General features: G+C 36.1%; 1 protein-coding gene across 1 annotated transcript in view; it reads right to left on the minus strand.

The window, feature by feature from the left end:
- Lrp1b (LDL receptor related protein 1B) overlaps nucleotides 1-26,885 on the minus strand; it is a 1,955,528-nt gene that overhangs the window by 25,030 nt on the left and 1,903,613 nt on the right. Inside the window, exons 85-86 of the mRNA XM_042275227.2 lie at nucleotides 17,619-17,793; nucleotides 11,958-12,062 (exon numbers count right to left, since the gene is read on the minus strand). Of these exons, the coding sequence (XP_042131161.1) occupies nucleotides 11,958-12,062; nucleotides 17,619-17,793 (280 nt within the window). The remainder of the gene's footprint in view (nucleotides 1-11,957; nucleotides 12,063-17,618; nucleotides 17,794-26,885) is intronic.

Below are 26,885 nucleotides of genomic sequence, written 5' to 3' on the forward strand. Positions count from 1 at the left end.
TCCAAAGAAAGAAAAAGAAAAAAAAACGAGAATGCACATCACCTACTGCTGTGGTGCCTGGCCCTCAGTTTCCCACAAGCTCACGTTGGAGAGGCATAAACTTTCACTAACTACTTTGGCTATTTCTCTAAAGCCAATTTCTGCCTTGCTTTTCAGGGTCACAAGAGGCTTCCAACTTGCCACTTCTTTCACTGCCCTCTCTGTGGTCATTACTGTCAAGGCCACCATACTGCAAATTGATTGGTTGCTGATGAGCAGTATATTTACATTAAGACACTAAGAGATATAGGAAGATAAAATTGAACAAACTGAAACCTCAACAAGTAAAGTCTACCATTCTGTTTTTGTTCTATTTACTAGGAAATCCACTAGTCATTTTTTAACTTGAATAAAGTCTTTGTCTTCTTTTATATTGAAAATTAGGATCCATTATTAAATGCATTTTAGAAATCCATGGCTTTTTCTAGTAGAGTGGTTCTCAATCTTTCTAATGATATGACCCTTTTATACAGTTCCTCATCTTGTAGAATCATAAAATTATTTTCATTGTTACTTCATAACTCTAATTTTGCTGTTGTTATGAATCATATAGAAGTTTTTGTGTTTTATGATTGTCATAGGTGATCCCTGGGAAAGAAGCATTAGACCCTCAAAGGAGTCATAATCCATAGGTTGAAAACTGATGTTCTAGTAGGTCCTCCTGTCAGCAAGGATCTTTCCAAACCAGTGTGACAATTTATATCTTCAATGTTACTACTACTGTCTATGGAACCCATTTCAAACACCTAACTAAGCATGTAAGTTGATGAAAATTACTCAATAGTTTAATATTATTCACCACAATTATCCTTTATTTGATAATACTCTAAACCCAAAATATCTGTGGTAGTTTGCACAAAAATGACCCCATAATCTTGTCAGGAAGTGGCACTATTTGAGAAGGATTAGAAGGATGAGGAGGTATGGCCTCATGGGAATAGGTGTGGCCTTGATGGAAGAAGTGTGTCACTTATGTGGGCTTTGAGGGTTCAAAAGTCCACATCAGGCTGAGTTCTCCCTCTTTCTGCCTATGGATCTGAATGTAGCTTTCAGCTATTGCTTCAGCACCAGGCTTACCACCATGATCTCCACCATAATGATCAGAGACTAACCTTAGAAAACTGCAAGCAAGTCTCCAATTAAATGTTTTCTTTTATAAGAGTTTCCTCCATCATAGTGTCTCTTCACAGCAAGAGAGGAGTGACTAAGACAACATCCCTCCCTCCCTCATCTCTTTGTATAGGTAGACTCAGAAGGCCTCATAATGTCCCCCCCCCCGCCCGACATCTTTTCAGAGAGAGAGAAAGAAGGAGGTCCAATGCAAGACAATTGGTGACCAACTATAGCATTTGGAGAAGACAAAACAAAATAAATGAAATTAACTTCTCTTCATCAGATAATATATAAAATCTGCCTACTCCTTCCTTTAGAGAATATAATAAGACTTCCAGAATGTTCATAAAATACCCTACCATGGTCTTGGAAATAATAAAGATGATGAAGTGGATCAAGGGCATGATAAAGTAAATTATTCTATTTGTTCTGACTCTTAACTGTGAACATGTTTAACAAGTAACAGATGCTGTCACAATGATGGAATGATTATTAAACCACAGGAATAATACAACACAGGCACTCAGTCTTAAACACTGCAGCAATGTAAAGGAATTTAATGGTACATGAAGAATGCATATTAAAGGTTTAGAATTAATGACTAAATCACAATCATAAATATCTTAGAAAAAGGGATTTATTATTTTGTGGCGAGGAATAAGACACACAAGTTTAAAGGTGCCATGGATTAGAGGTGGGATTCAAAGGTTAATTTTGCAGAAATATGCTCCATGTCCAGAGGCTCTACTTAGAAGAGGTGTTCACTTTCCATAAAATACAAACCATAACAGACAGATGTGGAAGTTGAAAACACAACTGAAATGGCAAGATACATGGGTAAAACTTTGTGGAAAACCATGGTTCCCAAAACACAAATGCCTATACAAATTTAACCTAGTTAAAAAACTGGGAGGTGGGAGGCAGAGTTTTCGCTTTGGTTTGAAATGCAAAACTAAAGCATAAAAGTTCACAGTGCTGTATTGTTTTGACTATATGGAAAACTATTCTTGCCCTGGGCAGGAAAAAATAACACACAATATGGGAAGTGTCCTGGCATTTTGTCATATTACCATTTTAAAAACAGTGAACATCTAAATAGATATGGTTTAAGAAGCAATAAAATATTCAAGGTAGGTATTTTTGGTTCTCCATTTTCAGAAAATACAAATAATACTTTAAGAACTTATTTTTTCCTTAGCTTTTCAAAAGAGAATATAAATTACACAAAAATTATATAAAAACAATATCTAAATTTCAGTAATAAGTACCCATCACTAATACTTTATTTTCTTTAAGAGTTTTCTCTGTTCATGTACATGTATTTTTTATGTGTATATGTATGTATTAACATATTTGTATGTGCCAGATGTTTTATTTTATTTTTGCAGCCCTGGGTGTCAAATTCTGGGCTTTTACATACGTTAGGCAAACACTCCACTACTGAGTATGTTCAAGCCATTGGACCTTAGAAGACTTCACTGTGCTATCTGGGCTCGCTTGAGCTGTTGTATCACCCAGGATGGCCTAGAACTCATCCTCAAAAGCTTTCTTAAATAAATGCATGAACAAAAGAGAATGCAGCATGTTGTCATTTCAAATGGTAAGAGAAATTTAAAAGATATGCTTCTGTCTTCTATTCTTGGGTATATGTAGGCCACTATTATATCTACATACAACCTGATACACTATATTGAGCAATCAAGAAAATATATAATAAAAGATGTCTAGAAAAGATAAATACAATTTTTGGTTTGAGATGGTGATGGACATTTAAATCTAAGTACTCAATGCACCAAGGCAGGAAGATAACAGTTCTGGGACTAGCCTAGGCTCAAAGGTATGAATCTATCTTAGGGAAATTATTTGTTTCCATAAAATTAACACTTAGCTTCTCAGTTACTCTATAACATTAAAATATGTTTTCTGTTATTCTTTATTATTTTTGCTAATAGGAAGCCTGTTTTTGAAGTTCCTTCATAGATATGTTAGACAAATTTTGGAAGATACCTATATGGAACTAACTCTGACCCAATTTTAAGGTAATATACAAACAAAAATCCTACCAGAAATAGATCTAAATATTTCAAGCCACACATATTTGAATTCTGTTGGTGAATTATTAGTCCAAGCTGCATATTTAACAGCACAACACATTAACTTGTACACAATTAAAGGGAGTTGCTTTTACGAGCTTGTATCTTTGGATTCCATAGTTCCAACTGCTAAGCGTTAATCTGAGAAAATTAGTACATATCAATGTATTTACATAGATGTTTTTACTCCAGGACGAGGCACTAAAGTAATATCGGCAGCTGAAGGTGGTAACTCACAGTTCTAGTTCCAGTACTTGGCAAGTGGAGATAAGAGGAATGCCATTAATTCAAGATCAGCCTGGGTTATATGCCGAGTTCCAGAAAAGCCTAGTTTTACAGAGGAAGACCCTGTCTCAGCCTTGACACAGCAGGGAGGGGCTTGGCCCTGCCTCAATTTAGTATGCCAGACTTTGTTGACTCCCCAAGGGAGGGCTTACCTTCTCTGAGGAGTGGATGAGGGGTGGAATTGGGGAGGTAGGTGGGCAGGAGAAGGGGAAGGAGGGAGAACTTGGATTGGTATGTAAAATGAAAAAAAAGTTTTTTAAAAATAAATTTTAAAAAAGCAAATTCTAAGAAGTACATTTTATAAACGAATAAAACAGTGAATAGTCTTGATCAAACAAAGTGAATGAAATGAAGACAATATGAGATTGAGCAGCTATTGAAAATAAAATTATCTTATTATACATATTGATATGAATGCCTTAGAATACACTGAAAACACACATGAAAATTGTATACCACTCAATGTCACTAGCTTATAAAATTCTCTGCAGAAGGATATTTATATGAAAAAAAAAGCACAGAGACATGGTAATAGCAGTTGCCATTGGAAAATATACATTAAAATAATACTAGAAATTAGTGATAATTTTACTTCTGAAATATCAAAGATCTAGTAAAATAACTAAATGAGTAAAACATGTAATACTGGCTATGAAGAATCCTTTAATCTTAGTTTGAAAAGGACCAATTTACATCATTCTCTTTGTGTCTGTCCAAATGAACAAAGTGTTTGGATAAGTACCCAGGCAATTCTGAGATTTCTGAAAAGAATTAATGTTATACAGCAAAAGGTCCACCTAATAGTTGAAGTATATACAGAAACAGAGTTTTCAGCCTCTGCCAGTCTTTTTGTTCCAATACTATAGTGCCAGCCAAGAAATACATTTTGAAAATATATGTGAGCATTTGGGACACCCCTGTCCTCAGTCAATCTTTTAAGACAAAATGTATATCACAAAGTAATATCAACAAGCAGTAAATAAAAGCTGTATGTCTGGGCTGTATGTATGTGTAACTGTAAGTCATGATGAAAGCTATATAAACATAAAGGAGCTGGTGGAAACAGACACATTCCTTAAGCATTACCTCATTTCTTGTCAGACATTTTTTTCTTCTGGAGATGTGTGTGTGTGTGTGTGTGTGTGTGTGTGTGTGTGTGTGTGTTTATGTATGTGCAGGTATACATGTATGCAACAAGAATCTTAAAGGGTCTTATTAATAAAAACAAACCAAGAGCCAGGTATTGGGGTGAATGCTGAATGATCAGAGAAACAGAACAAGCCACAGCCACCTCACCTTGCCAATTCCTCAGCTGATCTCATTTCCTCAAACTGGAAGCTTCTGTGTCCTCATCCAAATGGATCTCAGCTGAACTGCTGCTCAAAAGTCTAAAAGCTTAAGAGGCTAGTTTCTGGTCTTCACATCTTATATACTTTTCTGCTTCCTGCCATCACTTCCTTAGATTAAAGGCATGAGTCATCATGCCTGGATGTTTCCAGTGTGGCTTTGAACTCACAGAGATCCAGATGGATTTCTGCCTCCAGAATGCTAGGATTAAAGGTGTGTGTGCCACCATTTCTTGTTCCTTATGGCAACTAACTCTTCATGACCACACAACACCTAAGAATTTCTAATTTCTTCTCGGGAAAAGGTATTAATATATTTTAAAAATCTGCCTAGACTTCATCAGGATAGGTATATGAGGAAAGTGTTGATATACTTCTAAGGAAGTTTAACCAAAAGGAAACTACAAATCTGGGCCTTCCAAAGAAAGCATCCTATTCTCAACATATTGGTCAGTCTGAGAGTCTACAGCCACGGCAATCAATCAACAGTGTTACAGAATGAACAATTTTAACAGAAATGTGACTTGTCATGGTTCTGATGGCTGGAACTTTAAAGTTGAAGTGTTGGCAGTTTTTTTTCTGATGCTAATCTCTTTGATTTATAGATGATTATCTTGTATCTAGACTCTCTCACTCTGAAAATTGTTTCTGTCCTGCTATTCTTCAAGAAAACTAGTCCTTTGGATTAGGACAAATTAAGGCAAACCTTAACTAACCATTTACTTTGATCACCTCTTTGAAGAACCCATTTCCAAAGTCAGTTACACTCCGAAGACCTAGGGATTAGGGCTTCATTGCACAAATTTGGTTGGTATACAACTAGCCCACATTGCTCTCCCACTAATAACCTCAATTTCAAGTCTTATTTTAGGCAAAAATACGAGACAGCTTCCATATTACTAACCCACTTCAAAAGAGAGAAATTGGAAAAGCAAAAGGAGCATATTCTAATGCAGATCTCAATAAGAGAAAATCTGTCTGGCTGCAAGGCTGAAGATGATCCCATGTGGCTCATTGTTATGTCCCAGGTGAGGCAGGAGCTCCATTTCTATAGCCCTGGGAAGGAGACAAGTCACCAACCCCTCTGCTGACATCCTGGCCTCTTGCTCTCTAAGGCTGTAAGTGGGATCCCTGAAGCTAAAATGTGCCTAATATTTTGGAAGCAGGGTGACAGTTTTACCTGCTTTAGGACAAAATTAACAGTGGCAGCCTTACTGATCTCTATGCCTTACCATGTTAAAAGGTACATTTCTCTTTGGCTGAATGACAGCAACATGTTTAGGTCTACTCCTGCATCACATAAATTCTCAGAAGACAGGAAGCCTTTCTTCATCTTTCTCTGGCTCTGTTCCCCACAGTCCTAGCTGGTGATATTCATGCCAAATGGGAAAGTCACTGTTCCAGAACCTTCATCTCACCTCAACATTTCATCTTTCCCTTCTCTTTCTCCCTCTTTTTTTCTCTCCCTTCCCCTTCCCCTCTCCTAAGAGACTTGGTTTTAAATTTCCTCAGTCATCAAGTTCTTGTTCATTTTTGCTCAAATATTTCTCCAATTATTGCCTCCTTTTTATGTTACTATAGCAACCAGGGCATGCCTCCAACATTTTGTTAAGAATGTCAACTAAATATCAAGTTAATTAGCTATTTTGTTTAAAGTTATCCCTTCTGCAAAACTTAGATCATTAGGGACCACAACTTAGTCTAATTCTTTGCCATCTTATAACAATGATCACCTTTCTAGAAGTTTCTGATAACTTGACACATTTCCATCTGAAAATGGAACAACAAATAGCATAATGGAAGACCCCTTTAGCACCCATAATGTAATTATGCTCCTATTCAGAGTGACAAAAAGCAAAATTTATATTTTTCTCATTAGATCTGATTCTTTGTAAAAGTTTCAATTAAATATAAGTTAACCAATTTTTACTATTTGCCTGTCATATACAAGACGTGGTGTGTTGACTGGGACCAGTAGGACATGAAGAGTTAACTAGATAAAACAGCAGAGTGATTCTTGTTTCAGTGAGCCACTTGAAGAAAGACAGAGGTGTAGCAAACAGCTATTTCTGCAGGGGCTGTGTGTGCACTGAAATGTGCATGTCAAGTGGCAGTAGAGTACACGAAGCAGAAGAGAGATGTTGTGGATAACTGAAAGAACTGTGAATATTGCTATAAAGTAATATCATGGAGGGAGGACCGTGTTGCATACAAACCTTAGATCTGATATCAGTGTGGCTCTAATCCTATGGAAAATTCTTAGACTCCAGGAAGCATGGACAACTTGATATATATATATATATATATATATATATATATATATATGTGTGTGTGTATATATATATGTGTGTGTGTGTGTGTGTGTGTGTGTGTGTGTGTGTGTGTGTGTGTGTGTATGGATGTATATATGTTGGTTTTTTCGAGACAGGGTTTCTCTGTGTAGTTTTGGTTGGTGCCTGTCCTGGATCTAGCACTGTAGACCAGGCTGGCCTCAGACTCACAGAGATCTGCCTGGATCTGCCTCCCATTGGGATTAAAGGCATGCGCCACCACCTCCTGGTGAGTTCTGTAATTTTTTTTTATTTATGTGGCTAGAGAGACAGCTCAGGAGTTGGGCGCACTAATTGATCTTCCAGAGGACAAGGGTTTGATCCCCAGAATCCACACGGTAGCTCACAACCATCTTTACTTCAATTGTTTGGAGTCTACCACCTCTAATGGCCTTTGCAGATGCCAGTCATAAATGTGGCATACAGGCATACATGCAGACAAAACACCACTACATATGAAATAAAATAATAAAATTTTTAGTATAATTATCTATTAATATTTTCACATATAATAAAATGTATTCAATAATGTTGTCAAAATAGCATAAAGAAAGAATTTTAAAAGATATTTTTAATATTTTCAGTGGTCTATTTTAAAACTGACAAAACTTCCTCCAAGTAAATGTAAAAATGTACTGTGTTTTATTCTTTTGCTTTTCTCTGCCATTTTCTTTTTGTTGCTCACAAAGTAATAAATGAAAATGGCCATCTAGAGACAAAAGTGAAGGCTTTCAACGAACAAATCTGTTCCCTAAATTGAAGGATATAGCAATAAAATTTCTAGGTGGAAAAACTGAGCTGTCACCTTCATAAGATATGAATACTTTATTGACTTTCCAACCGTGTGTATTAGTCCCATACAATTTCAATAGCATTTCTCTCCACAAAGAAAGAAAAAAATGATATGCCATTGAAACTAAAGCAAGCACCAGGTTGAGACTCTCCTAGCAGCTCTTGTTTCCTATAAAGGTTGTAGATAAAATAGTGCACATCAAGTTTTCACTAAGATACTGATCACTACCATTAGAGATCAGGTTGAAACCCACTTTCCTAAACATCTCCCCACACAGGGATATTTGGCGACTAGAAAGATGCTGTGGGAGCTGGATAGTCCTTTAGCTAGCTTGCTTGTTTTTGCATATGACCACAGCTGCTACTAAGTTTTACTTACATTTATTTATACATCATAACTATAAGAACTGTAAATATCCTAAACATAGCTAAGGTTCATTTGTTTTTGTTTTCATAGATCATGAAATTCCCTCCTAAGAGCCATGACCATGAGAGAAAACCTGACCTTGCTTGTCTACCTTGTAGCTCTTAAAAGCTGGGCTTTAATAAGAAAAACATTTTTAATGGCTAAGTCTTTCTCATGGCAAAATTATTTTCCTCTATTCTTATATATTTTTCCTTCATTGAACTCCTAACTAAGCAATGAGGAGGAAATCTCTGCTATTCCTTACTGTCTCATCCTAAAATTCCCAGCTGTGTGTGAATTCTGTCTGAATGGGGCCTTCAAACACTTCTTTCAATAGCTGTCTTGTCCAGTACAATGGGACACACATAATGCTTATATTTTGGGGACTGAAACTACTGGGGATTCTCCCACATCTTCAGTCCACAGGAAACAACTGGATAAACTTCTCCAATTTGCTTTTCTTCTCAATTAACTTCATGGCAGCAAATACCCCTCCTAAAGTGTTTGCCGCATCACTGATCCCAGTGATCTATTACCCTACGTAACCTGCGTTGCTTCCACATTGATTTTTACTTTGAAATGCCCCTCTGTTCTCATTTCTTTCAGTTTTTCCTTACTTCCACTACGCCTACAATTTTTGTTTCAAAATATTTTTGACACCCAAAAGGCCTTTGACACACCTACTTGGAATCAAAAATACTTCCTTATTCGATTGTTTTCATACTTGATTCTGTATGAATTTATATTATAATAATTAATGAATTATTTTTATTTTTCTTCAATGCCATTTATCTACTTGAAATGAATTTTAAGTTCTTCAGCAGTATATATTGGAAAGACTAAAGGACAGAACATAATCGTGCACAGTGCTCAGACTTGTGTGACCACAGTATGTCATCCTGAATAAAGTACAGCAGTTAGACAATAGCATAAGAGTATAAATAAAATATGGAGAATATATAATGTACTTCTGAGTCATGTTTTGTGGTTATTAAGCTATCTAAATTGACAAATGTCTTACTCATTGGTTGTTTATATTTGGTTTATGAATTACTGAGCAAATGACAATATAATTTCTCTGTACTTCTTTTATGACTTAACTGTTTCAAGTGTGCCTCATAATCCTAATTGTTCCTTCTGTTCACCAAAAAAAAAATTGAGGGAGAAAGAAAAATACAAGTACAGACACAACTTCCATAAAGACAAATAGACTCAGAGGTAATGTTACATAAAAATAGAATAGTCCTTAGACTCCTGTAAATATGATGTTTCTTCTTGCTGAGTTTCCCAACTTCACTGATTATCATTCCTTGGTGCTGTCTGTTTAATATTAGACATTACTATGGGATGATATAGTCATTTGAATAATGTTTTTTATTCTGCTGACGTAGAGAATCTTGCACAGGAAGTCATCCTGGTACCTGTTTATGAGGAAGAGACAAACCAGAGCTTCTCTTGTGTTCAGCCTTTGCACAGAAGCAGTAAAATACAGGATAAACCAAGGCTTCGATCTAGGGCAGAGATTACAGGGATAATAAAACTAACCTAAAATAAGTCTTCATGACTTTGTGGCCAAGAATCACCTTGAACACAGTAACTCTGAATACCAGTGACTCACTGTTTTGTCTATTCTCCCCTCCATATGCATCCCCAGGATCAAACATCATTTTTCCTCTGAAGTGTCACCAAAACTATTATTCTAGGACCCATGATCTCTAGACTATTCCTCTCTGGTTTAAGAGGGACCACCATCTTCAAAGTCAACTATTTTCAGTTTGAGCTTCAGCAGCTCTTTATAACAAAATAGCTGAGTTTTGGTAATCGAATGCTAGAACTTTAGCATGACTGTGCTTTACAGCTTTATTAGGTAGGCTGACCATGCCTCCAGTGGCGCTACTCCAAGTTACCCATCAGAGCTGCTGATTTTAACTCTAAATATTAAGAAAGACACCAGATATGGGCTCTCCCTAAAACTTGAGTACACATAGCAAAAATAACATCTACTGTGATGAGCCCAGAAGTGACCCTGGAACCAAAAAATAGGTGTTTACTTTCCATGGACAGCCCCAAGTCTCCACAAACAGAAGAAAGAATGATGTAAACTATAATGAAATTAAATTTCTTGAAATGCTTTGGCATGCACTTATTTCCTCTCTTAGTAAGCCATACAGTTTCCAATGCAAATTTAGGAAACAAATAGTATATTATCCCATCAGTTTTTAAAATAGAAAAGCCGAACCTAAATATAACTATTTCCAAGTATAGTAGTTACAGACTTTAAACCACTTGTTTCTGTCCTTCTTGGATTAAAGTCTGCTGCTCTAGCATATGTGTTTTTACAAGCCAGCATGCATGGCTTTTTCCTCACCTGCTATATTTCTACACACTCTAGCAGTCTGCGGTGTACACAGTTATCTGTGAGCGAAGCATAGGTTAAGTACATGTGACAGAGATGAGCCCCAAGATTAAGTATACACTGTGAAATGCATGTGGATGTTCATGATTTAAACCAATGAACTGTGGCCTGAAATGATGTCACAGGAAGCGCAGCAGTAAGTGGAAGGTTAAACCTACTTGCATCTCGGCTCATTAAACGCAGTTAAAGTGCAAATCCCCTCATTCTGACAGTAGTGATCACAGGGGTTCTCTTTCTGGTCACAGCGCTGACTTTTAAACCCCACAGAGCATCTGCAGAATTCCAGTAAAATACAACTGAATAAAGCGTCTGACTTTTTTTGCCATATATGTTTAAACTTATGTTATACATTGATAGTAACATAAAATAAAAATGTTCCCAGGAATGCTTTCCTCCGTCACATACACTCGGATAGAACTTTCCTCTGGGAAGCTGGGGGACAGGATGCTTATGGGATTCATTTTTGGGCATCATTTCTTTATTCATTTAAAATAAAACTCAATACAGTGACCACATCAGTGGAATGGCTTTAGGTGGTCTGTTCTAGATAATCAGCAAACTGAGAGGAGAAAAATATTAAATTCCCTAGGTAGTTAGCATCCCAGCTGCATATAATGTACTCTGAAAGAGCCAAGGAGTAAATTGGTTTATATATTCCATACTCTCTAAGTCTGACACAAACATCAGATAACATTATATATTTGAAAGCATAGTCCGTATTATTTTGACAAGAATATTCCTAAGTACTGCAGAATTCACACACACACACACACACACACACACACACACACACACACACACACACACACACACACACAAAATGATCTGTAGGTTTCATATAGCTTATTAAGGTCAATAAAGCCAAAACAGTTTTCCAAGCATCTCCAAGCTGAGAAACTGCTAATGTCTGAAATGATATGATGCTAAGAACAGAATGAGCTATTCCTCATGAGATCTTTCAGAAGCCAATGAGAATAGGATTATGTAGCACATGAGCCAACGAGGGACAATTGATCAGAGATATGCATGACATATCCACTTAAAAAAAAAGTATTGCCCCAAGAAAGGAAAACATTAGGAAAGTGACTCTGCCTATATGCAGTCCTGTCTTAAATTACCACATTAGTGAATACTCACACACACACAGGTACACTAGTCTCAGGATCCAGCTGACATGTGCCACCATTGTAACAGTAACCATCACATAATTGACAGCTAGAGGCAATCTTTCCATTAGTGCAGCTGCAGCAATAAAAGAGAAAGAAAAAAAAAAACATTGTTACCACCAGCAAAATTGCTACTGAAGCCTGACACAAAATACCTGAAAGCTAGAATGTGCATCATCAGAGAATGCTCTAGTTTCTATCTAAATCTAAATTTTCCAGAAGTCAGATTTCTGGGGCAGATTTTTATTTATTAGAATGATGACAGATTATTTTGGCATTTTCCTAATGTTCAACTCATTTGCTTGATAAAACTTTAAAGCGGCTAGATACATGTTCAGAAAATCTCATGTCTGTCACTTATATGTTAGGGGCATTATGAATTTACTTTCCAGTTAACTAGGACTTGGTGACATCAGTGTGAGTTATAAGCCACACTACACTACAAAGTTTTGTTCTTACTGCAGGATTTGCTGGAGAGAAATGTTAGGGTTGCAATAATTTTAAACCTGTGTGAAGGTACATATATTTGTGCAGGTGTACATGTATTTGCATTCTTACGTGTAGAGGACAGATGAAAACATTGTGTGTCATCCTTAGGAATGCTATCTACCTCTTTTTTTAAAAAAGAGAGACTCTCATTGGCCTAAATGTTAACAATTAGGGAGACTGCTTAAACTGTAACCCCCAGGAATTATTTTGGCTCTGCTTCTACACAGTTGATGACCCTGTGGTCTTAGTCTTGGAAAGATGGTTCAGCAGATAAAGGTAGTTGCCACCTAAGCAGTTGACCTGCATCGATCACAAATGGTTCTCTGGCCTCCCTGTGCACACTGTGATATGATTATACCTCACACCTGTATATGCGTGCATATAAATAAATATTATTGGAAACAAATAAAGTTAGTTCAAATGTTAAATATATATTATTAAATTTGATGCCAAACATTTTACTTTGTTTTGAATCAAGGTATTGCATTCTATCCCAGGTATGTGTGAAACTCACTATATGGCCTAAGCTGGCCTAGAATTTCATGTAAGTCCTCCTGCCTCACCCTATAGAATGCAGCACTTACAGGTGTGAGCTACAATGTCTTCAAAGTTTTTATTTTCTAAATAGAGCTATTCAGTGAAAATCTAAAACTAACAATGGAGGAGTAATACAGGAGTACAAATGGGTGGGTACTTTTGAAAATCATACCTCAGAGACTAATTATAGTCACATTGCAAGTCTGGGATGAGAATAAACACCAGCTTCCTTCAATGGAAAACAGACCAAGCAATACTATGGAAAATATCACACTGTCTTATGTGTTAAACAAAAAATTGTTTTGGTCATGGAATAATACCCCTGAGGAAATGGGGAAAATGTATATCCATGTTCCAGGTCATTAAGGTAACCTGATTTCCTTCATGAAGAGCTGTAAGAAAGCTGTATACATGCTGTCTTAAGTGAATTACAATTTAATGCTGTTTTTTGTCATCAACTGGTAAAAAATTTGGATGTTAAGTAAGTCCAGACATGACCTAGATACTGAAGTCAAGCGTCAGTACCATTGACTGATCATTCTGACCTTTCCATAGTGGATAACTTTTGTAGAACACCCCTTCCTAACTCTACACATAACCTTGATAATAAAGTTGTGTTATTTCATCTTTTTCAAGGTAGTAACTGTTACAGTACACCCCTTCTAGGGTGTTACCTAGTGACATTAAGGTGTCTAAGAATGATAGGTTGGCAACTCTCTGTTCATAATCTCATTGCTATGTGCATATTCTCCTGTCTTCTTGTGGGTTGTATGGAGGTTAGAAATGTACTAACTTCATATAACTTTGGTTGAATTTGAAGACACTTCTAAATAGCCTATATTTTAAATAACATGTCTTTTAAATAGCAATAGAATTGGTGAATTAACTATGTGAAAATTATAAAATGGGGATGTTTAAATCCAAAGTCTATCATAGGATAGGTGATGTGGTCTCAAATTTCTGATTTAATAGAGAGTAAAACATCCTTTACAGATGATCTGAATATTGGCTTTGCAATACACGTGCAAAGTGAGCAAAAATACACGGCCAACAGTAATATCTTCTGAAATGTTAAGTGTTCAGGCACTTCTTTTTCTTCTTTCCAAGCTTTATTGAAAACAAAGACAGAAAAGCTATAGGTTCCCATTCTATTAAAGGAATAATGTCAAAGAGAAAAAAAAAATTATGTCACTTTTCATAAAATGATAGTAATATACCAAACTATATTATCTAAAAATGGAAACAATGAAAATTAATTGTTTTAAGTCCCTGCTTTCAACAGCTATGATAACTCTTGCCTTTTTCCTATTAATGTTTTATTTGAATTTGAAATTGAAGATAGAAGTTCTTAAATATTTTTAAGTATGCAACAAATACCACTTAATGCCTCAATTTACTGTATGTTATCTTCTATAAAGTCATATATGATTCAAACAAATTCAAGACTGTGGTTTCATCACTTCTCAAATGTTACTTACAAGTTATCTAGTAAATACAAAGAATTCTTAGGAAAGTTAATATCAAATGAGTCCCCTCTGAGCTGTTCAACATGAGGTACAAGTTTCTCTTCAATAATATTTACTTCTATCTCCAAGAGAAAGGATAACATGCCATGGTGATCAATGCTGTAATGGTTTCTGTAGACAGTTTATAGCTACAAATATCAGAATAAGTAGAAAAGACTCATCAAAAACATTACATAATCTGTTCTGATGAGGAACAGAGTACATGAGGAGAGGAGCCAATCCAGTGCAGTGGAAACTTCTTAAAGTATATGAGGTGATTATAATAAAGTGTCCAAATTATGAGGGGGATGGAGTCCCAACTGGCCATCTCTTATCACCAAACAAAGCTTCCAGTACTGGGACTGGGTTACATCCAATTGAGTTGTTAGCCAAAGGGGTCCCATGGAAATCCAAAACAATTCAGACTCTTGCCAAGACAATAGGTTGTTCTCCACAGAATGACAGTAAGGCCTCATTGTTGAAGACAACACCCACACAACTCATTGAACATAGGTTGAGCTGGTGCATCTATAGAATCTCTATTTTCTAGTGTTTTTGATATTGGGAGGTACTCTGCAGGATACCAAAAGAGAAACATAAACACCAACACAGCCACAAAACTTTTGATCCACAATCTGTCCTGCCAACAAAATATGCTAGGGCAATGGTGTCACAAAACTTGAGGGAGTAACATATCAATATCTGATTTGACTTAAGGACCACCCCATGAGATGGAACCCAAACCTGGTACCGATTGGGTGACAAAGAATGTGAGACTAGATAGCCCAGAGCCCGAGGTTAAAACAAAACACTACTGATCCAAAAACAAACAAATAAGCAAATACAATAAAAATTATAACATAGTGATAAAAATGGCACCTAATGATATTCTGCTCTACTCATGGGTCAGTGCCTTACTCAGCCAGTATCAGAGAAGTTTCCTCCTTCAGCACATGGGAAAATATACATCAACCCACAGCCAGACATTGTGAAGATAGTGAGACCTTGGAGCACACAGCTCTAAGTGGGATGTCTCCATCAAATCCCCCCCCCCCCCGGAGCTCAGGAAAGCCTGTGGAGGAGGAGGCAGAAAGAATTTAAGAAGCAGAGGGGAAGGAGGACACCAGGAGAATAAGGGTCTCTAAATGAACAAAGCTCGGAGAAGCTCACAGAAAGTGAAGCAGGCACAGGGCTGACTGTACCAGTGACCCTGCGGATACAGTATTGCTTTCAGTTTAGTATGTTTATGGGACTCCTGAATGTGCAAACAAGTGGGACTTTGATTCTTGTAATTTCTCTTGGGATTCTTTACCCTCCTGTTAGTTTGTGTTGTCCAACTTCACTGTGGTAGTTTTTATTTTATCTTATTTTGTTTAAAACAATAAAACAGACAAAAAACCCTCCACATACACAAAATGAAATAAAGTTCTTTCATCATTAAAAACTGTTGAGATTCGTGAGAACATATTACTAGGGTTATACATGCAAACATTTATTTTGATTTTATGTACTTATTAAAGAAATGTCAGTCATATTTTAATTGCTTGACTTGAAAATAATATACTTTCAAATTATTCAACATGATAGATTTAGTAATATCATTCATAAAGATAACACAAAACTTATTTATAGTGAGTTCTAATGTGAGAATAAATAAAAAATAAATAAAACTCTTCAACATTGGCTGGATATAAAATTTTATTGGATTTTGTTTGCCAGAGTGACATTACTCATCTGACAACTCATGGAGCGCTCAGTGGCAGAAATACTTTATGGCACACTGTTGTGTCTCTTGCTCTCATTCATTATAATCCTAAGCAAAGTAGATGACAGAATCCAGTCCTTTATAAACACTTCTGTTAGACGGTTGTTCAAAGTACTTGGGCATGAGGACTGACCTCTTACTTCATGGCAAGAAATTGCTTCATGATACAAACTGAATGGCATGAGCCTTAACTCTTGGGTTCTGCTCCCACTCACTTAGTTATAAAGACAAATTTCAAAGGACAACAAAAGTAGAACTTGGACATATCCACTCTGCTTCCAAGAACCCATAATTCCATGTACTTATTCTAGGTAGAAATTTCCAAAGTCAGACTAGGAAAAGAAAAATCTTAGTGCCTATGTCCATTGGAGATATATGTTGCTTCTTCCCAGAAGCATCAACTAAACCAATAAAATAAAATTACAATCTCAAAAGAAAAGACACTTAATCAGAAAAACAGCAATAAAAATTCTAATCTACTCACTGTGACTATTGATGAGAAATAACTAAAAGCCTACAATGAACATTCCATACACTTGCATCTGTCATCCCAGCAACAAGAGTCTTTAGGTATGGAGGTCAGAAGACAATGTTTGGAGTTGGTTCTCTCCTAAAGTGTGGGTTTGGGTATTGAACTCATGCGCTCAAACTTGTCATACAATTTCATGGATTCCTCCAATCTCACTCTATTGAAAGTAGCACTTACTGGTGTGAGCTACTATGTCTACATACATTGTACTGACAAAATAGAGCTAATCAGTGAAAATCTAAAACAAAATAAAATCTAAAATAAATAATGTGTAAAAATATCTGTGGTTCTAAGCCTAGCATCTTTGCCTGCTGTGCCATATCACTGCCCTTTAACAAAGCAAGATGATCTTGGATTCATGACCCATCACTTCCAGATACCTTAAGGACCTATTATTGCTGGTTCCTTTTGTTTTATGTCCCCCAACACCATCTCCGCCCTCTCCTCCTCCTCTTCCTCTGCTTTCTTATTGTGCTTTTGCAATGAATTAAACCCTTGGTAGGCAAACATTGGCCTATCCTTAGCTCTACATATAGATTTTGAATATATTTTCACTATTGCTTTATTCTTGGCTATATTTTATATCTGGAATAATCTGATAACACTATTGAAGTTCACCTTCTTCAGATATTTGAAAAAGAGTTGAAGAGTGAGCTTACTTGCACTTCATCTCTAGCTTTAAAAAATGAACTGTTAGAGATGTAGAACTTTTGAATAAAAAAAATTTCATTGACTTCATAGTTTAGTTCTGAACCATGTGTCTTTGGCATAAAGATGCTTTATAAATCAAGCCAGATGCCTACTTACTTGCAAAATATATCTTCATTGTCTTTATTTATAATACAGTGACCCCCATGGCACCGTATACATTTGTCAATCTCACATTTTGGTCCTTCATAGCGTGTTGGACAGACACATTCAACACTCCCATCATTTCCAATGGTACATGATTCGGAATTCACACAATAGTGGTGGCATACATCTAGAAAAAAGGAACAATGAAACATTTAAATGATGCTATGAGATACTGTTTTTAGTCTTATAAATGACATTATTTTGTTTACTATGAAAATGGTCCCACAATAGGTAAAATAATTTTAAAAATAAACTTGTATATTACATAAAAGAGACTTCTCTGATAATGCTTTGATTCCTCTCTGTTTCTAAGTTAGGATCTATTTAATCCTGCTAGGATCTATTTAATCTATTTAATAGTGTTATATTGATGCAATGCTAGCTGATTAGTTCTTTTTGTTCTGACTTCCTTAGATTTCTTTCCAATGAGCAGTACAAGTGTGGTTGGACATGAGCAGAAATGCTTGAGATTTCCTTATAAACCAATTACTGTCGCCCTTCCCACCTCTCTGTATCCCTAGAGCAATGGAATATTTGGTGGGCAGATAGAACACCAAAGAAAAGCTGACTAGGAAATTGGCTGGTGATTCATGGGTGGGAAACAACAGAGAAACATCACCTTACTCAATTCTATGTGAGCACTAAACAAACCACCCTCCAGAGTGAAACATTCACATCTAATCTAAGCTCCTTTTTCAAAGGATCTTTCTTTTAAAGCATTACAAGCGGGTTTCTTCATGATGAAGGAATACTTACCTCAAGTATTTTGGTACATCTTGAACATTCATAGTTCAACAAAGGACATTAAAAAAACTATTAATATAACATTAGAACTATTATGCTTCAGTAACTTGAAAAGCAGACAGCTCTATATGTGTTCATATTAGAATGCAATGCAATTTTCCAAATTTAAAGTATTTAAATTTGCAGTACAAAGATGTAAACAGTTAATTAAATTTACCACAGGGTTTGTATTTGGAAGCAGTAATTTCCTTTTAGCTATTTAATTGTTAAATAATGTTAAATGAAATTAGCTGAGACAAAAATATGATTAACCAACTGTGACCTGCTATATGACAATAATGGTGAGTGAGGAAATTAAAATATTGTTGATAATTCTCACGTATGCATGCTTGTCTAGCCCTTTATTAAACTAGCCAGAAAGTGAAGTTATTGACAAGCTCATTACATACCAATGAATGTTGGTTTTAAGTGTGCTTACTCTTGCTGTTATGTTGCACTATGTATACTCACTTAGTTGTTAGATGCATTATTTAAGCCCATCAATATGATTTTGGACTAAATATAAGAAGCATAGCATTTTCAAAAGGTTAGAGGCTTGGAACTCTGAACACTAAATGGGAACTGGTATCTATATACTGTGGTGTAGTTTGTGGCCTCTACATTGAATACAGTATGTCTCCTTGCCCTAGCTTGTCATGTGTATATCATACACTGCAGAGGATTGTTTTCATAGCACAAAATTGAATCCAAAGTAAGTAAGAAAAGTGCCTGTTCATGATAAATCTGTAGAATGAACAGATATTAGAATAACAGTTTAATAAATAACTCCAAGTTGCATTTTACTAAGTCACCCTCTTTCTGCTTCAAAAACAGGCATGCTCTTGGACCTTTCCTGGAGATACTCAAAGGAGAGAAAATATGTTTCATTTCTCATGTTCTCAGGCCTTGAAAGTCAAGTTTAGGAGGTGTTCAACAGCAGGACTGCTCTCTGCACTCTAGTTGGAAAACTGCTTCTCAGGGCCTGTTTAAAATGTTCTATCTTCCACTTTTCTTGTGATGTACATCTGAGAACTGCATTCTCTGCACCTTGCTTATCAGTTATCATCCCTTTGGTAGCATGTGCAATGCTCTTGTCCTTCTCCTCCATCCTTCATTTTTTCTACTTTCTTTTCATATTTTTGATTCTTGTATTAAACTCCTCTCCTCTCACAGATTTTCAGCTGCAAGATTCCTAAACCCATGGTATTGAACAGGCTGCTTAACACTTGCATTAAGTTGTTTTTCCATTTCTGTGATCAAACACCATCACGAAAGTCTAAAGAATTTAGAGTTTACTTTATTGAATGGTTGCAGAGAAGTAAGAGTCCATCAACGTGGGGGGAGGCATGGTAGAAAGCTGCAGGCACGATACCAGGAATAAGAATATGAGAGACCACAGCAGTAAATAGAGAACAGACTGAGAGTTAAGGAAATCCATTCTCAAAGCCCATCTCTAGTGACATACGTACTCCTTCCAGCATAGGCCATGCTTCCTAAGCCTTCCAAAACAATAATTGCCAAATGGGGACCAAGTTTTCAACTATCTAGATATATAGGAGATACTTTTCATTCAAACTCTGATATTCAACTCCCTGTCTCTATTATGCCCAGAGCCCCAATCATGAAGAAAGATACATTGAGTCCAACTCCAAAAGTCTTTCATAGCTTCATCACTGTTCAAAAGTCAAAAGTCTGTTCTAAGACTCAAGACAGTCTCTTAACTTTAGCCACATGCAAACTCAGAAGGCAGATTGCAGACTTCCAACATAACGTCACAGGGTATATATTACCAATCTAAATGGGTAGAATGGGAATATAGTGAGGAAATACTGTCCCAAAACTAGACTGGGATTCATCTAGACAAAACCACATCCCATAGCTCTATTTCCAATGTCGAAGTGCTGAGATGGGTCCATCCCTCCAGCTTCGCTGTCAGCACATACATATCTTCATTGGGCCGATTCCACTCCCTGAATGCAGCAGTAGACACCACGTGACTCTGTTATCTCCACCATCTTGGAGTTTTCACTGCAACCAGTTTTACTGGTTCTAGAAGAATGTGTCCATCATGATGAGGCAGAGGAAAGCAGAAGACAAGACAACAGGAGCAAGAAGGAGAGAGAACGAATTCGATGGAAGATGACTCTATCTACCCTTAAAGATAGCCTCCTTCAGCAAGGCCAACCTCCTAAACTTCCCCAATATTGCCACCAACCTGGGACCAAGTACTCAGATGTCTAAGTCTATGGAGAACATTCTCCCCATCCATCACAGCATCTGATATACAAGTTACAACACAAATATTGGATGTGTGTAAATTAAAACAAAATACTACAATTCTGAAAGTTCTCTGATATCCATGACGCATACTATCTGCAAGTTCAGAAATGAATATAAGACATTTGACAATGATGATGATTCTAGAAAATTCTAGATTCTCTGAAACTATCCCCAAATTATGACTGTTCTATAGATCACAGTAATTTTACTCTATTTTTCTTTCATTCTCTTCTAAGCTATTATGAAGCACAAGTATTAGAAAAAATAATATTACCATTAACTCTATTCATCTATTTACCTTTTTATGTACTCACAAATATTACAAAGAAAATATAAGCATCATTTGAGTTGTCTATCTAATTAAAGGAATACTTTATCAGCTTTTTTCAAGTTAGCAGAAATGTTAATTTAAGCAAAATGAGACTTCTTTATTATGCAACTATTCACTTTGGTTTTAGAATTTATAATCTTGGGCTAGAGGGATGGCTCAGTGTTTAAGAGTATACACTGAACTTCTAGAGAAACTGAGTTGAATTTCACTATCTACTTCTACTTATAAACATAGCTCTAGGGATATACAGTGACTCTGGCATTTGTAGGCACGTGGTCTTATGTGCCCATGAGCATGCACACGTATACATAAAATAATAAAAATAAATATTAAGAAAAGCATGTTCCTTACAAAATGAACTTCAAAACAAGCAGGAAGCAAATAGATCTTTAGTTTCTCCAAATCCCAGAGAAGTCAGTCAAGAGAGTTTACCCCTTTAAGCATCAAAAGTTTTAGAAATTATTTTATTTTTGAAAATATATATTATTTCTCTGAGAATATATTTCCATCACATATATCCCCTTCTTCCAATTCTTCCGAGATTCATTCATCACATAAAATACATTCATATAAAAATGCTTTGGTGTTTTCTCCATTAATTAGCCTCTTTTTCCTATCTTTGCTGAAGTTCATAGCTTTCTAACTTTTTTCATGTGTCATTGCTGCCATATTAGATGTTACTGAACACTAAATAGTAGTCAAATCAGAATAAAGACCTCATAATTTCTTCCAAAACAGGGCATCACATACCGGCTGTGCTTGATTGGCACCAGCATGCACAGGACAATGATTTTCATTTACTTCTTGACATTGACCCATGCATACATGCAAATATCACATAGTTTTCCTCACCAACTAACTTTTCAAATTTTAAACAGATTAATAATAGCTATTATAGGGCTGGAGAGATGGCTCAGCCATTAAAGGCTAGGCTCACAACCAAAATAATAGCTATTATAATAAATTTATAAATAAAATAATTGTAAAATATAATATGGTTAAGACACATACTATACGAATTCACACAGTTGTGGACCTAGATTTTACATAAAACTTTCTATTAAGCACATAGATATGACATAATAATGGAATTGAAAGTGGTTAAAGGAACAAAAGAGATGAATTGGAGGAGTTTTGGGTAACAAGGGAATGTAGAGAAATTTAGTTTGAATATGATCAAAGTTTAGCTGTATCAGTATTTATGTGAAAATATCCTTATGTAATTCAGTACAATGAATATACACTTATGGGAGAAAGAATACAGCATCATTTCTAATGACTAGAATGAAAAAAATCAGATTAGAAGGAAAATATAGATGATCAAAGCCTTTTTTGTAGATGGGGTTGAAATAGGGACAGGATTAAAATTAGAACACTGTAATACTGAAAGTAAAAGTTTCTAGGTAGATCAGTGAGTGCTCAGAAATGGTTTGGATTTATGGAATGACAAGATACCTTTGCATAACTTTGAAACTATATGAGCCATTAGATTATGTACTAGACATCGAAATATTGTGCCTGCAATGGATAGATTTCTAAACACAGGCACATGTGTAACTGTTTAGTAGGAACTTTACTAACTTTGCAGTGAGTGGACAAATGTCAAAGTGGAGAGGAAAAAGAGGAAACAAAATCTTACCTAGGCTTGCATGGCATGAATCTATACATATTATTATCAAGAAAGTTTAAGTTTGAAGTTTTGCTTCCTGTAGAACATTCTGTCAAAAAGTTTAATAATTTTACTGACCTAAAAGATATATTTGAGATATATGCATGTGATTAAAAAAATACCCACAATGCAATGAACACTCTTGTGAAGCAAACAGGGAAAACCATGAAATTATATAGTAGCAATACTGAATGCTCACAGTATAAAGTTGTCACAAATACTCTGAGGATTACTATCAGTACCAAACACAATTTTATAATCCAGATAACAATGAGGACTACATAATTGTAGAGTATTGATATTGTAATTAGGGAAATTGTAGTTATAAATGTTAAAAATACATCTATTTTCTGAAATAGAATGAAATAATTTTTAAGAAAAATCATTATTGCAGCCTGTAACATCTTTATTCTTTCTCAAAGATTCTTTATCAGGCAGCCAGAGATCACTAAAATGTATCTTTAAACTAATGTTTGTGTACAATGCATGTGTTGGTGACAATATTCAGCTACTCATATTTACTAATAGGCTATTTACATTGCGTTAGTAAAATATGAAATTTCAACAGACAGGGTTTCATGTAGCCTAGGCTGGTCTTAAATTGGCTATATACCTAATAGTGGCCTTAAATTGCTGATCCTCCTGTTTCTGCTTCCTGAGTGCTAGGATTACAGACATGTCTTTCATATGCTAGGCAAGCACTCTGTCATCTGGCCTATACACTCAGCCTCCCATGTGTTTTTAATATATACCAACTGAATGAATCATTTTTAATAATTAAAGTATGTGGCTTAACTCACAACTTACTGTATTTTGGAAATAGTTACCTATTGTTCCATTAAATTACTTTATGTAACTATATACCAAAATATTTTCTTCCTATTTTTATGTTCTTAATGGATGAACATTATTCCAAAATTATTTTCCATGATTTTAGTCTTCCTATTGCATCTCAAACATCTTTAACCCTAACGTTGTAATCCTGAGACTCTTTTAAATGATCTAACATAAAAGTGGACTACAGTTCCATTATCTGACTCTTGAGTCACCATTCTTTATTATGATTAACTAAAAATGATATAACTATTTGCAACCATTAATTCAAATCTATCTCAATATTTACAATATTTTTCTTTCAAAATAAAAACATTACCACATACTGTTTATGGAATGTGGATTTTTTGTACATGGCTTTGTTCTGATATAGATTTAATTTTTAGAACCAATTTCTCACAAAAAACATATTCATTTTTAAGTGTGGTGAAATTTTATTTGTGCACCCCAATAAAGCTTATCTGAAGATCAGAGGAAAAAGCTATATTAAACATACAAGTCAAGCAATGGTAGCACACGCCTTTAATCCTAGCATTTGGGAGGCAGAGATCCATCTGGATCTCTGTGAGTTCAAGGCCACACTGGGTACAGAGCCAGGCATGGTGGCACACACCTTTTATCCCAGTGCTAACCATGGAAGTCTGGAGGTACAGACAGACAGGAAGTGACAGAGCTGGGTAAAAATAGGAAGTGATGTAGCTAGGCAGAAAGAAGAAGTGAGATGGCAGGGACAAAAAGGCATATAAGCGTGGATATGCAGGAAGTAGTTCTCTTTTTGGCTGAGGATTTCTAGTGGTAAGAACGTGGCTGGCTTTTTTCAACTTCCTTTATCTCCCAGTTTTTTACCCCAATGTCTGGCTCTGGGTTTTTTTTTTTTTTAATAAGACCATTTAGCAATTTGTCTTACATTTAAGGACAATGTAAAACTCTCTTCTGAAGTGACTCTGTCAGTTCACATTTTCACAAATAGAATTTCACATAACAATACCAAGTACAATGGATATGTTAGCCATGAATCCTATGTAGTAGGGCATGAGGGGGGAGACTGTGGTCGAAGGACTCTTTCACAGGGGTCATATATCAGATATTTACATTATTACTCAAAGAGTAACAAAATTAGAGTTATGAAGTAGCAGTGAAAATAATTTTTTATGTTTGTGGGCCACTACAATATGAGAAACTGTATTCAAGGGCCATAGTATTCAGAAAGTTGAGAACCACTGACTTGAAGTGATACAATATTTATTTTTGTGGATTTGACTGTGAAAGTGGCAGCCAGCACTGCTTTGGGAGAGCGAGCATCTCTTTATGAAGGATATGGAACCTAATGAGCTATATAGATAATTTCCCAGAACCTTGCTCTTCCTTAATGTGAAATATTACTAGAGCACAGAAAATAACTGGTCCCAGCAGGCTGGACACAGGAATATAAGCTTTGGTGGTGTTCTGCACATAGTCACAGATGTCCAGACACCAGCTCTGTGCACACTCACAAATGTTGAAAGTACTGTCTGTGTGCACACGCCCAGATGTTCCAGGAGGATCAGCTCTTTTCATGCTCATATAAGTTAGATGCACCAGCTTTGTGCACACTCATTCAGATTCCAGGCCCTGACACCACCCCAGCAGAGCTGATAGAACACGACAAACTCTAAGGCCAGCTGTCACTTCTAATGGGGCAGTCAAGAACATGAATAGTGACAATACAATTGAAAACTACAAAAGAGAGGTACCAAGTTCCCAAGACAAAGAAAATTTAGGAAGACAGTATGGGATTAGACAGCCAGCAGACAGCCTAGTGATTCCAAGTAAGTAAAGAACAAAAGGCTCAACAGCTGGTGGAGGAATTGTTGTGGAGCCAATGACCATGTTGCAAAGTTAGGAGAAAAAGGACACCAGGAACATGCTGTGTAATGCAGACTGAACCCAGAGCTTGACTAGATGAAGGTGCTGCTTTCTTCTCATCAAGAGAAAAATAATTTCAAGGCACCAGGGAGACTGTGCACCAGAACTTGTCCCACTACAACTGTGGCGGCTCTGAAGAATCTCATAATGTGACAGATGGGGAAGCTGGTGGTGATTGTAGGGCATTCCACTTCCTGTGTCAATAGTGTCACAGGTACAGCCTCAGTTTCCATTCATCTTTGTAATAATAAAAATGCTGAAAATACTCTTTTGTTTCCTGGTTGGTTTAGGTCTTTCTATAGGCTGGCTATCAGTTTAACTCAAATTTAAAATTCCTGTTTTTAAACAAGGCAGAAACTTGGAAGACCAGATAATTATATGCTGCTGTATGGACAAGGGTATCAGATGGTGTGATGCTGTACAAAAAGAAGCCTGATTTTGGAGCCATGTAATTTTCAGATCTTAGAATCTCTAACAAATAATATAAGGAAAACTTTCTACATTTAATTTTGGAGACATGGAAAATATACTGATAATATCTCAAGGATACTGTGGGCACTGATAGAAATTTCATGTTCTTTTAATGCATTGGCACGTATGGGTGTGATTACTGCACTGAGCACTCTGCAAACATCAGTTCCCTGCAGTCCTCCACAGGACTTCATGTTCTTCCTTCCTCGTATGCTGTCGCTCATGTTCCCTTTCATCTGATGACCTTCTCTTTAGGTCACCCCCAGATATCACTTCTGGGTAGAAATCACTCATTTACAATGAATCTTAGGCTATTTTTGCGAGCAGGGATGGCTCATTGCCATGTTCACTAAACTTTCCTATTGCATTGTATTTACTTTTCTGAACACCACAACCTATTGTAAGTTGGCAACAGGAAGTACTTGACACAACTGCTCACACAAAGCCTAACATTAAGAAGATGCCACGTGAACTTATCAGCTCACTACAGTACAATGCTTCTCTGACAGAAAGTACAAAACATAATCTGAGTACATCATTAACACAATAGTCACATGTCCACAGCTCAGACATTGTTCAACAATTACTTTAAAACTATAATTCTTATACCAGTCATATTATATCTTGGCATTATTCATAGGTCTCTCAACTCTGTAATCTAACAAAACTTCTTTTGCTTGGGAACCTTAGCCTTTAACAGCTGAGCCATTGTTCCAGCCTCAGAGATATAGTTCTTCATGTCTGCACTGATAATGTGTGGGAAGGAACCTTGTACATGCTCTTCCAATGTCATCGAGAGTAAGTTGGCTTAATGGGCAGCTTTGCCCTAGTACTATTGTCCTTTAATTAAAAATAACCTCAGCTAGTGTTGGCTTCACAAATGACACCTCTATTTAAATTCACAATGCTGTGCTTATTTGCTTTGATTGATAGCAGGAATCTTGGT

The sequence above is a fragment of the Peromyscus maniculatus genome, chromosome 4 (assembly GCF_049852395.1).
Source record: "Peromyscus maniculatus bairdii isolate BWxNUB_F1_BW_parent chromosome 4, HU_Pman_BW_mat_3.1, whole genome shotgun sequence".
Taxonomy (NCBI): Eukaryota; Metazoa; Chordata; class Mammalia; order Rodentia; family Cricetidae; genus Peromyscus; species Peromyscus maniculatus.